A 15,881-nucleotide genomic window follows, 5' to 3' on the forward strand; every position below is an offset into this window, starting at 1 on the left:
GGAAAGACACAAGTCAGTGTTAGTCACACCTGCACTGATTCATTGAAAATAAGTTAGGCCACATGCTGTGGATGAAGGCAAAGGCCATTTTTACTGGTTAGAAGTTCACATTAAACCCAACAGACAAGGTTAATTAATAAACAGGGTTAACCAAGACAGATGTGATTAACAAAATCTACACTCTTTATTACCTCAATTGTTCTGGGTACTCAGTCTGGTGCAAAATCACACCAGGTGGTTTCAACACATTCGACCTGCCTGTGGCACATTCAATTATTCACATGCAGAGAGCCTACAGCACGGACTTGAGGCTGAACTGACTCTCAGCCTGTCATTGTCATTATATTATCTCTTGGCTCCTCTCTGTTGACCTCATGCTATGAGCAGTGCCTTTGCATGTTAGTGCCCTTAACAGCGGCTACAGTTACACACACACCAATATTCCCCTACTAATACAAATATGACAATATTTTTATTTTGATGAGGGTCATATAGATAGTATATTATTTTTATATATTACACATTAGACCATTTACTGAATTTTGTGATTAAGACATTTGGGATATACCGGTATTATTTGGGTTTTAGAGGTATTATTTGGACATCTTTACAGCCAATTCAGAATGCATCTCAACTGACATTTTTACTGCAATTTGCGACATGTGATGTGTTTACGGTTGAGAGCTGTCATGGATACTTTGAACATGAACCAACTTGTGAACAGACATGAACAGACGCATGCAGGAAAGCCCTCATTTCATGAGAAGAGGAAACACACCTGCTTTTAAACATTATGGAAGACTTTAATATGAGACACGGTAGAAACAACCCAACTTGTCAAACACGGCCAATTTGTCGTGGATGCTGGCAGCAGACACTGCCTGCAACTACCGTAACGACAAAGTCCATATAGGGTGAGCGGAATTGTTGGCGGATGGGTCAAACAATTAAGTTATTTTAATAACAATATGGTGTCCTATTGTGTGTAGCACGCCACGCACATTACACAACATTAGAAACGACCCAACTTATTTTAAGCAAAGCCATAATGTTTTTTTTTCTGAACCTAACCATATGACTTTGTTGCCTGAACTTAAGGAAATAAACCTAGAAACACTAACATTGTACGTTTTGAGGAGGCTATGCATTTAACGTGCAGAAGCTACACCATGCCTGTGAAAACATACGTTTTGGAAAAATACAATGCAGGTCACAAGCATAAATTGATACGCCATCCCTGAACATCCAAAACTGACGCAGGAAGGTGCATAGTGCATTATGTTGACATCTAGGACCACTGACAAAGTAATTGATTATTTGGGATGAGAACCCATTGGAAAATACAGACTTTGTGTGCAAAGATCTTTACTGCTACTCTGAAAGCATTTTTCAGAGTGTTCAAAGACTTCTTAAACCATTTGGATATAAAAAAAAATCTGTCCACTGCTGAATGAAAAAATTAACCTGCTTTTCTTACAACACAAAAAATATATAAATGTGTAATTTTGTACGAAAATACAAAATCATGGATTCCAGCACTGGGACCTTTGTTGCAGATCTCTGGTCTCTTTCCAGTCAGCCTCTTCAGTCAACTCTCAATTAAAGGCAAAAATGCCCCCAAAAAAACAATTTTAAAAGAAATTGAAATATCAAATCATGGAAAGTCTTATAACTACAGACCAGTAGTAAAACCAATAATAAAATTGCAGTGTTAAGTGTTTGAAAGAACAATCAGTTTGGTTGTTTTTCAGCGCCAATGCTATGCTTCATATTCTCCATCGAGCACTATTTTGTAACTCTGTGGTTGCGCAAGTGCCGTGGAGTGGAGCATGCCCATCACTCAAAATGAGAAACTGAATGAGAACCTCTTCAGCTGCTTCTCCGTGGCTCAATTATTTCTATTTCCTTTGTTTTTGGTGCGGGCCAATCACACAAGATGGCCTGTGATTACCAGATCTTTGAATGCACTGCACACCAGGAAGATTCAAGAGTCAACAGTGTTTGAGTTTATTGTCTCTGGGAAGCTGGGCTCAATCAGTCTGCTGAGTAGCTCTTTTTAGTTTATAGATATGGTTGATTTGAATGTGTTACGTGTAGTCGTGCAAAATGAAACCAATGGCGAAGAGACACATGATAAATTGAGTCTAAAAGGGGAAAAAACACTACAACACACAGTTGATAGTTTCAATGAAAGGTCAGATTCTCCTGTGCAAAATTTAAATAATTTCTTATTGCTTTACTTAGAAAACGTGTCGGGGACAAAAGCTTTAAAGAGAGCTTTAGCCAGACAAATCTGCAAGCTCATGTTTTATTTACGCTGCTAGATAATGTCTGGTTCAGTCGCCCACAGAAGACGGTTGAGGTCATATTTATGAGGTCATATTTATTTTTAAAGTCCAACATCACTGACCAAAATGACAGTCAAAGTCGTGTACAGGAAAGTAAGTTAGTCAAAGTGAAAGGGTCAAAGGGCAGAGATACTGTACGTATGTCGTCCTTAAAATATGACACAAGATCTTTAACAAAAATTCAGAAGCCACAATTCTGTTTGCTGTAGTACACCAAATTTAAATTTTAGATGATATTATAATTGATAATAATGATATTATAATTAAATGTATTTTCACGATTGTCTTCCACCAAGATAAGATAATCTCTTCTTGCAAAGGTCAGAATTTTTATGTAAAATCAGTGTAGGTGTCTGGAGAAATGTGATTCCCTGGTTGAATATGAGCACCAATCTGGTCTAAATGCAGCTCAGTCTCCAAACTACCTGATCTGAGCACTTAATCCCTGAACACAACAACATACAGTGTCCGCCTGACAACACGTCTGTTACCTGATCAGTTAAATAAAACAACATTGGCTCAGGCTTCACATTAACCTGTCTGACTCCCCTTCATTTATGTTACTTAATATGTAAAAGGGAGATTACATTCATTTTGATGTAAATGTTCAGGATTTAGTCAGAAGGCTTGTTTTATTTTAAAATGTGTCCAGGCAAGTCGATGCTTAAAGTTAAAAATAGATGAAAACTGGATATACCGTCATGGGGTTGTATGCCTCCGCACACTGGAATTTGTAAAAATATGGATGCTCCATGCTCATGTGAATTATGACTGAAAACAGCCACAACAGTCATCGTGACTTTGACCTTTGACTTTCTGGCACCAGATTGTACCAAATAGGATGTTGGGGTCTTAGCTAGAACCTCTGTGAGGGGGAGCGAGGTATCCTCCACTGTTACTTTTCTTGATAAACAAGCTCTGTTTTGATGTTTTTTATGCACTCTACACTGAAAGTACAAAAACAATTCCCAGTGTGAATCACTTTATTTTTAATGTTAATTAGAAAATAGTTGGGGGGCCACCCGGCACCTTATGGGGGCCCAGATTTAGCCTGTGGGCCCGAGCTTACTGCTATAGTGCATAAAAAAGGCCCAAAATTGAGCTTGTTTATCAAAGAGTTTGGGATTAAAACAATATACTGTTCAGCATATGCTCCTAAAGACGAACTCACATTACCCACCAACATCTCTTACTGCAGCAGCCAAGAGCCAGACCTGGTACAGTAAACGTCAGATACTTAAAGACTTTCACACAAGTATACTCTAATAGGTGACTTTAACTCCTACTAAAGTAATTTTCTGTTAACAAATCTGTACCTTGACTTATGTATGGCTTTCATGTACTTCATCCAACATTACAATTGGCCATTGTTTTCAAAAATGAGATATAATCCTATAAAAAATTAAGATTTTACCATACAGAAATCATACTGGTTATTATCCATTTCCAGTTAAAGCTCTTGGAGATACCAGTCATATGCTCTGACATCAGCACACGCGCGCGCACACACACACACACACACACACACACACACACACACAGAGAGAGAGAGCCCAGTATTCCCAGTGCTGTATTATTCCCATAAAATACGTGTGCATTAAGAGAGAGAGGGGGGAGAATATGGGGGTGTGGGGTGCGTTGGATTTGCGCAAGCGGGTGCACTGACGACCGGGCCGGTGTGATTGGTCACCTCTGCGTATGAGAGGATGCCTGTCAGCGCGCGAGGTTGTGCTCTTAAAGTGCTACGGGCAGAGGGCACTGTGTTCAGATCACACACAGCTGCTGGGGAGCGAGATCACCGAGGGGAGCCGAACAGAGCCGAACTGACCCGATCCGAGCAGACCGGTTCGGCACCACCAGACACTAGACTCACACACCACAAGACTCTCCAAAAAAGCGCGCAAACAGGAGCGGGGAGGAAAGTCATGACTCTGCCAACTGTGCAAAAACTTTTCCTTTTCTGTTTATTCTGGTTTCTTGGATCTCGGAGGACAACAGGTGGGTCTTAATTAATATTTTATTACGCTGAAAATTAATGGTTTCTTTCTGTCAATAATAAATATAAACGCAAATAACCTGCAGATTATATGGCCAAAAACTGGACCTTTATTTCGGATTTTCTCATCTTGTTTTTCCACACTTTTTTAAATGCACATCTAGTAGGCTAATAAAAATATCAGAATGAGCAAATTACTGAAAGCGTAAAACAAACAAAAAAGAACATACATCTTATAAGGTATCCTTTAATTTCATAAATGGTTTCTAATTTGAAACTAATGTCTTTATTAATTGTTGTTAAATAAGTTATTTTATAGAGTTGAAAGGTGATACTTTCCAGACTGCACTATAACTTCAAGTCAAAAAGTCATTAATCTTCTTTATTAATGTTTTTAATGCCATTGCAGAAGCTTTTACAAAAAAAACACTGGTTGCCCATTAACAATAACCCATATACTCTGCATATATAGTTTCTAATAAGTTCTTGAAAACTTAATTTTAGTCTGCATGCAGAAGAAAATTTAAGTCATTTTCACTATAAGTTGATGCAAAAAAACCACCATTATGCATAAAATGAAGTTTCTGATACTCTATTTTTTTATCTGCATGGGTGTAGATTTTTTGGGGGGGGTACTATTGCAGCCTCTAAATTAGTCTGAAATAGCCACACAGACACTGTCTCCATGTATTTGGGTACTCACGGTTTTGTGTGATGACCTTGAGTTCTTCGGGTGTCGCTTGATTGCAGGATGCTGGTAGATTTGCTGCAATGATGAACCGAATTGTAACGTTCAAACAAAATCAAAATACCCCAAAATAAAACTAGCCTTTTGAAAAACAAAAAATCAATTGGGCAAAATAAGTAGCAATTGAAAAAAACCCAAAACAAATTTATCAAACAGTAAAACTGAGATATGACCAAAAACAATACAGCTGAAGACTGTGTCCTCTTCAGTGTCTTCCCTGTTGACTAAATTGACACACCTGCCTTTAATGAGAGGATCCTGAGATGCCAGGTGAGGTGATGCATTCAAGTGATCCTCCAAAAAATGGGAAATTATAAGAAGTTATAGAAATAGCTCTACCACCCTCTGTGTTTTATGTGACTTCCACAATGCTGAAACATAACCTATGCCCTTGACATTAACAGCTGCGTACTTGATGGACTGTCGTAACGGTACATCAAGTCCATCATTTTTGCATTGTTGCAAATTTTAAGCAGAGTATTGTTCTGAAATCCCCAAATGTCAATCAAAAAATATGCTGGCAACCGTAAAAGGAAGTGATCGGCTTGTGAGCTTACAATTCTGATAAATTGGACAATTTGGAACTGGTTTTCAAGTAAAACAGGTTCTTGATTCCCATCTTTAACAAAACATGGGTGTTTTGCAGCAGCCTGTCACTGTTGGGATTGTGTTCCTTGATCTTCTTCTAACCATAACCAATTGGTTTTTGTGCCTAAACTGAACCAGACAATAACTACGGTTATCGGTGTTGAAACATAAATTTTCAATGCATCATCTGCATGATAATGTCCAAATGTAACATATCAACACAATCTCATCCGAAATCATCACGTTGCCCCTTTGCAGTAGGCCTCCGCGTCTACATATGATGCTTTAGGCACTCTTCTGCATCTGCTCTTTGCATTCTGGGATGCCGCTAACCATTATGTCACATTAAGAGAAGTTGAGGCATGTGGTTATATTTTGACAACACAAGAACATGGCAACCAATGCCAGGATGCCGACAAACGCACATGCTGGCTCAAATGGTTAGGATTAGTGGAAGGAGGCACATGGTAAGGTGTAGAAAAAAAGATTACCCTTGTGCTCCTTATATGACATCGTTACCCGCAGCGTTTCAACCTGAGGTCGTCCTACCACATTTCATGTGAACGCAACAGGTTCACTGGATGCTGTCCAGCGGCATTTCATACACATACAAATGTGGCTTTTGGTCTCGTGATCGTACACCAAAAGCAGTGTCAAAGTGATCATATTTTATGAGTTTGAAAGGAAAAATCGACCGAACATGTCTGTGATTTGTGGGGAAAAAACAATGCCAATATTTCAGGGCTGCCTCTTGACAGTCGGAGGCTGTAATCATCAATCAGAGAACCCAGTCGAATGAGATTACTTCCTATTCTGGAGACTGGGTTGTGCTGAAAGTTTTGCTCTCTTACACCAGCTATACCCACAGCAACGGTGATGTCAGGATGTACTTGAGTTATTCTTTGTGCAGCTCAGCATCGCTGCACAACCACTGGAGGTCGGCAAAAGCAGGAGTTTCAACTCTTAAAGATTTTAATTTTAGGGATTAGAGAACAGCATTTTGTCAATATATCATAGGTTTCGGCTAAGTTTTGATTTAAGGAAAATTAGTCACTGAGACTTTTTTGCAAAAAAACAACCTTATTAGGTTACCGTATTAACATAATTGGAGCACGTAAATACAATAACATAGTATAAAATCACTTTAAAGTCTCTGTTGAGGACTATAAACACTCTTCAGCACACACAGTCCTATAGAACTGATATATTGTAACTGTATATTAATTATTGGTATAACAATTATGTTTGTCAAAAAATTATTGATATGCTGCCCAACATCGACAATCCAGTATGACTGAAAATATAAAATTTCTCCTGACAGATGCCAGTCCTTTTGATCAGTGGGAAGACGGGATAGAGTTACGAAAGGTACGAAATTATCTCAAACGCGTCAGTATTATTAACCTCTGTCAACACATGCCTGTTTGTCTTTCCTAAATCTTTTTTCTCTGTGTCTGTTCTCACACGTGATGAGTAAAGAAAGACATATTAATGTTATGTTGTGTAGCTTTTGTCTGTCTCTCTGTCAGATATGAATTCTTGTCTACATTATCTTATGGTAACACAGTCTTTTGTGCTCGTCCTGACCTACTGTCCGTTCAAACAACAATCTGCAGGAAGAAATATTGTTGGACCAAAGGTTGAGTCCACAGGTCACCCTCATCTGCACATGAATTTAAAAAAAACAGAATTTCTCTTTTTTTCCTGGAAGGTGCAGCACAGTGCATGACTGCATTATGAATTCATGAAGTGTGCTGTTTGTCTGCAGGTGCGAGGCGTCCAAAGTGATGATCTGAGTGATGTTTTGTGGCGAAACCAGGAGGAGGTAAGTGAAGAGCAAACACCAAAAGCACTGTATTGTCCCTTTAAAAGAAAATATTATATAATATACAGTATTGTATATAATTTCTCAAATGCACTACATCACTGTTTTAACTGATGACTGTAATCATGAAACCATGATGATTGTTCATCTACGCAGTGTTAACATTCACAAACAAATGTTTGTTTGCCACAGAGCTCATTTTCTTTAATAATCCAAAATCCAGTGGAAAAATCCCATAAACTTTTTATGCGGGAACCAGGGTGACGTTAAATTCCGGGTTGGCATACAGAAAAATGTAATTCCTGGGGCACTCATTAATTAGGAGGCTAGAGACAGTACCACATTTTGCATATATTATTATAAAAAGATTATTCTTCAGTATTTTGTTAATTGACTTATGATTTCTGTGCAATAGCTTACATAAAATATCAAAATTTTTCATATTTTGGAGTGGAAATAAGCAAACAAGTAAGTGTTGATTACTGCACAGTAAAAGTAAAAGTAACTGTCTGAGTAGAGCAACCATCAGCAATCATCATAAGAATTTCAACCACAAAACCAAAACGTGATTTTACATAATCTGACATTGTGTTTCCTCACAGGAACAAGTCCAGAATGTTTTCAAAAGAGTAAGTTTTCCACCTCGCTTCTGCTTTTTAAAATTTCCAATATTTTCTCAGCAGCAGCTCACTGGCCTTCTTGATTGTTCCTTTTTTCCAGTTCCTGTTTCATTACTCCAAAGCACGCAACTCTGTTGGAGCCGTACAGCAAGATGTGAGCAGAGGAGCAAGCAAACCACCGGTGCTGACATCTTTTTCATTCATTAAGTCCTAAAATGTAATTTTCAAGAGTTACTGCTTTCATTTAATGTCACTGATCCCACCAAGTTTTTGCTTCATGCTTTGCCAATTTGTTTGTGTTGACAATAGTGCTATTACAGGCATGAATGCAGCCATAATATAGATTTCTTTAAATTTGTTGTCTGATGCTTTCACAAAATGTGCTGTTTTTCTGCTTTTATTCCTCTCTAAATTAAGTTATTTCTCCTCTTCTCTCCTCCAGTCTCACTCAGTCCATCCTCTGATGAGACTTTCCCCCAAACTTTCCCAGAGGAGAAAGAAGAAGGTGTTACTATTGGTAAGAAAACATCAGACACAGATACTGTTCTTTCACTGCCAGCTATTTGGACTTTTGCCTCTAAGGCTACAAAGTTTGCCCTATCTAGTTAAAAGTTGTAAGATGTTGCTGGGGCAGTTAACAAGCTGAAACGAAGACCTGCAGACACGACAGGTTGATAGGTATCTTAAATTTTATGCCGTCTGAGACCTTTTCAAGATCATTTTTAACAAAATTTAAGACTGATTTAGGTTTTGTTCTTATTCAAGCATTGCAGGTAAGTTTAATAGTATATGTGGTCCCGTGCAGAAGTAGGTTTTATGTAGAAAATGGTTATCAGAGTGGGTTAAGAGTTTTGTCATGCACACAATAGATATATTTCCCTAAAATTTTGTTCACAAATCTGTTAAAATCCATGTTAGTGAGCACTGCTCTTTTTCTAAGATAATCCATCCACCTGTCAGGTGTGGTACTGGCACATTAAGATGCTGATTAAACAGCATCAGCACTACACAAGTGTGCTTTGGGATGGTCACAATTAAAGGGCACTCTAAAATAAGTCTCAAGTCACATAAATTAAGGCTATCCCTGTGAATTCTGCACGACCTTACAATTTTGTCCAAATGCCACAACTTAACCTCAAATTTGCACACACACCGGGTATTGATCCACTCAGCCCCTCTTTCTAACTCTGAGTATCATGAGACTGCTGCTGCGTCTGGGACAGCCAGACAAACAATGACAGGCACAGGGTTAATGTTACTCAATGTTTACTAACCGGTTTTAATGACTTAGTTGAGTAATTTCAGTGTTAGTGTGAGCATCACCGGAACACAAACATGGATTATCTTGGACAAATGTTCACTAACATTGATTTTTAACAACTTTGAAATTAAAATTTGAGAGATATATCCCTTTGGTGCATGCAGAAAGTCATAGATCTTTAACTTAAACGTGAAAAATGGGAGCAAAAACAAAAATGTTGCATTTAAATATTTGTTCTATGTAAATTTGAGTCATCTTAAAACTTAATGGAGGAGCCCCAACCCATCGTTTTAGAACAGGGTTCCCTGGCAGAAAATTCATCAACAACTTTCAAGATCAGTGAAGAACACCAGACAACGAACTCTAAAATGAGAAATGTTTGCCATTTCTCTTCAGTCTACCAGAGGTCAACCTTTCCAGGAAGCGTCCTCACCAGGGAGCAAAGAATTATTGAACCAGCGATTAAGACAGCCAGCGCAAATCTTTGCAAATTACATCACTGTTCGGGTTTGATTTACTGCCGCTGACTTTTCTCTTCTTTCTTCCTAATGAAACAGAAGATTCGAGGTCTGCCAGAGGGGATGTTGTAGGAGAAAAATCGACTAAAACCAAAGAAGGGAATCAGGCTCAAGAGAGGAGCAGCCGACAGCCTCATCGGCCAGAGGAGCTACACGAAGCTTCTGTGACAGAAACGTGACTTTTTGTTGACAGAAAATAAATTATTGTACAGATGGAAAAAATAGCACCACACTGCCAAGGCTGCCATGTGTCTTCCTGCTTCGGTGTAAGTCATCGTGAACTGCAAGCACAAATTTGGCATTTTGCACTGACACAGGTGACACAAAATACAAAAGAAACCCTTAAAATAATCTCTTAAACAAGTCCTTTATAATCAAAAGTGACACGGATTCCAAAAAAACTGGCACAGATTGTTGTGGCAAAGAGGCGAACTCACATTTAATTCAACAGGTTTGACATTTTGTGACATGAAACGTAATAAAAAAGTTAAAATTCACTTAATGGGCTCGGATATTTATTCAAATTACAAAAGAGTGATTGTTGCCGTTTTCCCACAGAAATGTACCGGAGACTTCTTTCCATAGCATCCTGTCCAAGTGCCCTCGAGGCCAGGATTAAAATCTGAAATGTAGATGCTGATAAAGGAGTTTCCGTCTCTTCTCTGTCCCTGCTCAAAGGTCCTCTGAGTGTTTCCAATGTAGCGGCCACACAGCGTTTCTGGTTTGGAGTAACAGGCGTTTGTTTCTGATAATAAACTTAATAGTCCTCGTCCTCAGAGTCACTGTCCTTTCGTGTTGGAAGCGAACTTCTGATCGATGACATCAGCTTGTCCTCGATTTGCTTCTTGGGATTTTCCTCCAAGTCTGTCTTCACCGCACCAGACTCTGATAACCTCCACTCCAGCTCTGAATGGGACAAATAAACATTTAATAAAATTAATGTGATGAAAGTTACCAGATGTGACCTGACTGCATCTTTCAGCGTGAGAGATCACTGCTCACTAACATGGATTTTAACAGATTTGTTGACAAAATTTGAGGGAAATATATCTATTGTGTGCATGACAAAACTCTAACCCACTCTGGTAACCATTTTTTTTTTTAACATAAAACCTAATTCTGCACGGGACCACATATACTATTAAAGTCCTGCTGCTTTATTTTGTCTTCTCCTACCTTCAACTTTTAGGTTCATGCCTCCGAAGACCAGCGGCCCGATGTACTGGGCCTTCATCTCCCCCTCAAAATAGACGAAGATGGTTGGCAGGTTGCGGTCCGGGTAGTTGGGGATGCAGGTGGTGGAGATGGACTTGAGGAACTTGGTCTGAGGGAACTTCCTGGCCAACGCACTCAGGTGTTGGCTGATGAGGGTACACAGAGGGATGCTGGGAAAGAAGATGAATGGAGAAAAATAATTTTACAGACTGCTGGTGGTGCAATTTCAACTTTCTGAAGTGTCATTAGGGACGAAGTTGGTCATAATGGACTGATGGGCTGCACGGACTAAAACAAGTCAGTCAATCTCTGATTGTTTTTGACTAACTCAGTTTGATTTTTTAGGAATATCTCAAACTCTCTAATGTTTTGTAATATCTCAATCTTATTGTTTTGGACTAACTTCGGCCTAAAATGACATCTTCAAATTGCTTATTTTGTCTAACCAACAGTCTGAAGATAAGATCTTCCAGTCACACTGAAATATAACAAAGAAAAGCAGCAAATATATCACATTTAAGAAGCCTAAAAGCAGCAAAGGTTTTTTTCCAGAAAAGAAAAAAAAAGACGAAAACATTTACTTACATTTAATCTGTCAATTGACTGATAATTGCAGCTCTACATAAATCTAATCCAAAAACTGACTTAAATTTCAAGTCGTACAAAAAGCAGTATTTGTACTGCAAGGGTTTGAGTCCCGCTCCACGTTTGTACTCACATTCTATCATTCAGTATTTTTGGATTAAGGATTCCCAAAACACATGCTACTTAAATTAGAAAGCTTTCGTCCTGCTAACATTATAACCTGTTAAATATGTGACAACAGCCTGTTCAAAATCTTGCATGTCAATGATTAATGATTCATTAAAAACAAACAAAAAAGATTAAAAGCAAGTCCAGCTATTTGCTTAACAGCTGTGTCGGCCTGGGTTTTCTTAGAGGCTGAAGGACCCGAAATATTCTGGACCCAGAGAAGAGGAATGTGATCTCAACAGAGATTAAATGGTAGAAAGGTTTGATATTTTCTGTCCTTTAAGGTTTTATTTTCCAGTATACTCGTCTGGGACTTGATGTTGTCAGATGACCTACCCCTGTTTGTAGAGGTGCAGCACCACCCAGATGCCGTCTCCGGCCTTGTTGACCTCCTTGACGTAGTCCTGCCCAGAGATTTCCACGACCTCCCCGAAAACGTTCTTCACCTGAGCCGCCTTCCACTCCGCGAGACGCTTCTGTCTGCAGGGAGACACATTTCGTATCGGCTCACAGTCACAGTGAATGCATTTCAGGTTTTATGTGATTCTAAGAAATTTTGCGACTTTTTCGATATTTCAAAAGTTTACACGTCTGAAAATGACCAAAAACTCTAACAGTAAAGTTCTCGTGTGTATACTAACGTACTACAAAACTGGTAACAAAATGTGAGTATACTTAAATGACTAAATATTTTTCCTATGAGAAAATAATTAAAATAATAGAGATCAAGTCAATATTGAATACTAAAAAAGGTACTTAAATATTAAATTAAATCAGACTCCCAGTTGACAAATTAATTACTCAACTAGACCAACATTTTTGTTGGCTTCATTCTTTCCTGGAAACAATCTTAATCTCTGGTATCAAGCCATCATTTAAAATACAGTGTGCTGGTGGATTTTTTTTTACTGCTGTGGTGACCTTTAAGACAAAAGTACGTGTTTTCTTGGGTCATTAATGTTGTAACAGGAAAATGACAGCACTGAGAGTCGCTCTGCAAACCAAACTGCATCATCTCAGCTCACCTGTACATCTCAATGGCAGCCTCATCGTCTTCACCGAACTCGTCTTCATTCTCCTCCAGTTCTTCAAGGGTCATATCCTCATATGTTTTAACTGTTCAAAAAAAACAGTCACATCAGATGGCAACATGTATAATTAGGTGTGTAACAGTTACAAAACCGTGACACAAACATCCACTGCCCCTGTGTCATGGTCCTGTCGTCTCTTACATGATTTAACCATCTAATTTAAGCAACGTTTTGTGGGTTGGAAACATGAATCGCCAACATTAAGCTATAAATTAATACTGATATGTATATATGAGCCATTCTAGAATTGCAGGTACATTTCAGATACAAATAAAAATGAAAAAATATGAATGTTATTTTTTTCATTAGACTTTTTAGATTCTCTAAAAGCACTTTTGAAATTTACACCTTACACCTGTAACATTAAAATATTTATTCTGAAAATCAATGTGATTACAGTGAAATCAGTCAACTCTGTTAAACACAAATTAGGTCAAATAAGTCAATAAATATAATGCAATTAAAATATAATACAATTAAAAATCTTGTCTTCCCTTAGAGAACCTTTGTCTCTTCATCCATTAATCCAACTTTCAGTCTAATAAAGTACTCAGTAAAAATATCAACACATGAAACTGAAAAGTTGCCACGATGGTGCGCATTTTCTTTAAGTATAACTTTAAAAATGAATGAAATGCTTTGAAATATCATGTGGTAAGAATGTTAGTCAATACACCGCTTTTGATCATTTTTTTAAACAATACAACATATTTAATCATCTTTTTTTTTAAGCAAAACCTTAAAAAAGAGTTGACACTAATGGTAACAGAGCTGACATGAATAACTGAGTTGACCACCTGTGAGTTAGAAGACAAAAGACAAAAGTATATAAATTATAAATGGCCTCTCTTACCGACAGACTGCTGTTGGAGGGCCAGCTCCTCCTCTTCGTCATCTTTAGGTACCTCTTTGGGAGGAAGGATGCCTTTCTTCCTCAAGATATCATTCCACTCTGTGTCTTCATTCGGGTCCTTGACAGAAAACAAAATAAGTACTGTTACTGTGGGGTTTTTTTATTTAGCTTTTTCACGCACTCATATGTGAAAATTTGCGTATTTTCTGTCCGTTTCACAGCCCTGTATTTAGCTCAATTTTATTTACTATTTTATATGTACATTTTTTTCACATTTCGTAAGTTGACTAAATTCTGACTATAAACACATTAGTGTCTTATTCGCTATATCATTTAAATTATTTACGTTTTTCTAGCCGTTTATTACCAAATGTTTGATCAAAACTGTTATCAGTTACATTTCTGCCAACCAATTAATCGGTTTACTAAGACACATATTAGCTATTATACCATCAAATATTATGTCGACATGTCTTTTTATGGGTGTCTTTGACATGTTTGGGTCATATATGTAAAATATTAACGGTTATGGTAAACCTGCTAACAGTGAAGCTAACATTTCAACGATGATACGCCCAGCTCAGTTTCAAAGCTCTCCTGAGGATTTATTTTGACAAACGACACCGACATCAACAAAAAATGATCGCCTCACTCTTCAACGATAAACCACAGCGTTTAAAAGTCTAAAAAAACTTCACCAACCTGCATTTTGTCAGATAAAGTTTCCTCTGAAATCACACCGCTGCTCTCCTCCCAGACACGGAAACAGAAGGGACCGAGCACGGACCGACTCCGACAGGAAACAAAAAGCTATGACTGTCTCAAAATAAGCCTACAATGCGCTCAAAGTTGGCACAAAATTACTTCTAGCAAGCGTATTTACGTAAAAAGCAGAGAACTATTTTAAACGGGGCTACAGCGCGTTAATTTTTGTTTAAAAAGACAGGGAACCGATGGTTTATGGGTGGGACAATAATAAACGTGACACCAGCTTCCCTTTGAGGCGCAGTATGACCATATAAGGAGTGGGAGCGCAGCATTCCATTTGTGGCATCGAACAGGTGCTGCCGCTCGCGCACATACATACACACACGCGCGCACACACATAAACAAAAAACACACACACCAAGACCTATACATCTGAAAACGAAAGTAGTTTATTTTTTAGAAAAAAAATTAGATAAATAAATAAATTTAAAAAAAGACACTAATCTGTCAGCTGAGAGAGAAACGTTAAAAAATACTCTTTATTCAACCTGTTGAGCCATAATGTGACATAAATGCCACCTAACGAAGCCATGCAATTATAGTATCACTATATGCATAGCTAAGTTTTGTTTGTTTTTTGGTCAATTTGCCCACTTTAACTTCACAGATCGCATTATACATTAACATTTAACTATATGTATTTATATATATACATACTACTATGTTTATATACTTAGTTCTGATTTGCTGAAGTCTGTTTTTACACTGCTGTTATATTACAGCTGATAAATGAGTCTGCTGGTATTTATCACAGATATTATTCAATCCGTAAAATTCATTTTACTTTGATATGTCCAAAAACTAAAGTAATTTACATGTCTCCTTCATTACAGGACAGTGTCAGACCTAAACAAACTTCTGGATTATAATGTTTAAAGTATGATGAGGAAATTGTGCGTTAAGTATTAAAAGTAAAAAGCTAAAAAAAGAAAAAAAGAAAAAAACCCTCAAAATTATATATATGAAAAAAAAACAACAGAAAAAGACACGTTTATCAAAATAGTTTGCAATTAATTATCTGTCAATTGGCTAATTGATTAAATCATCAGTGATCATGGTTTAGAAACTCTTTATATATTTTTTATGTTAAAATCTCAGTCTGTAGTGAATTAAGCTGACAGATAAGTTGTGAAGTAAAAAGTACAATATCCTTGTATGAAATGTTATGAAGTATAGAGTATATAGTATTAAGTAAAATACAAAGTATTTAGGCACAGTACTTATGTAAATGTGGTTAGTTCATAAAGTGGCTGCAGATTCTTAATCAAATTAAAATTTGGTGGTCAAAGGTTAAGTA

The 15,881-nt window shown here is 37.6% G+C and overlaps 2 protein-coding genes across 2 annotated transcripts; one reads left to right on the forward strand and one right to left on the reverse strand.

Moving 5' to 3' along the window:
- Positions 1–4,119: 4,119 nt before the first annotated feature.
- On the forward strand, positions 4,120–10,217 carry nms (neuromedin S). The gene is made up of 7 exons (XM_042494017.1): positions 4,120–4,346; positions 7,002–7,048; positions 7,449–7,505; positions 8,108–8,134; positions 8,226–8,306; positions 8,568–8,642; positions 9,944–10,217. The coding sequence occupies exons 1-7, from the start codon at positions 4,274–4,276 to the stop codon at positions 9,974–9,976; spliced, it is 393 nt and encodes a 130-aa protein (XP_042349951.1). The 5' UTR covers positions 4,120–4,273; the 3' UTR covers positions 9,977–10,217.
- A 98-nt stretch (positions 10,218–10,315) lies between these two features.
- Positions 10,316–14,624, reverse strand: pdcl3 (phosducin-like 3). The gene is made up of 6 exons (XM_042494016.1): positions 14,519–14,624; positions 13,817–13,934; positions 12,898–12,988; positions 12,209–12,352; positions 11,081–11,289; positions 10,316–10,810 (listed from the first exon to the last, which is right to left on the reverse strand). The coding sequence occupies exons 1-6, from the start codon at positions 14,522–14,524 to the stop codon at positions 10,662–10,664; spliced, it is 717 nt and encodes a 238-aa protein (XP_042349950.1). The 5' UTR covers positions 14,525–14,624; the 3' UTR covers positions 10,316–10,661.
- Between the last annotated feature and the right edge of the window lie 1,257 nt (positions 14,625–15,881).

The sequence above is a fragment of the Plectropomus leopardus genome, chromosome 10 (genome assembly GCF_008729295.1).
Source record: "Plectropomus leopardus isolate mb chromosome 10, YSFRI_Pleo_2.0, whole genome shotgun sequence".
Taxonomy (NCBI): Eukaryota; Metazoa; Chordata; class Actinopteri; order Perciformes; family Serranidae; genus Plectropomus; species Plectropomus leopardus.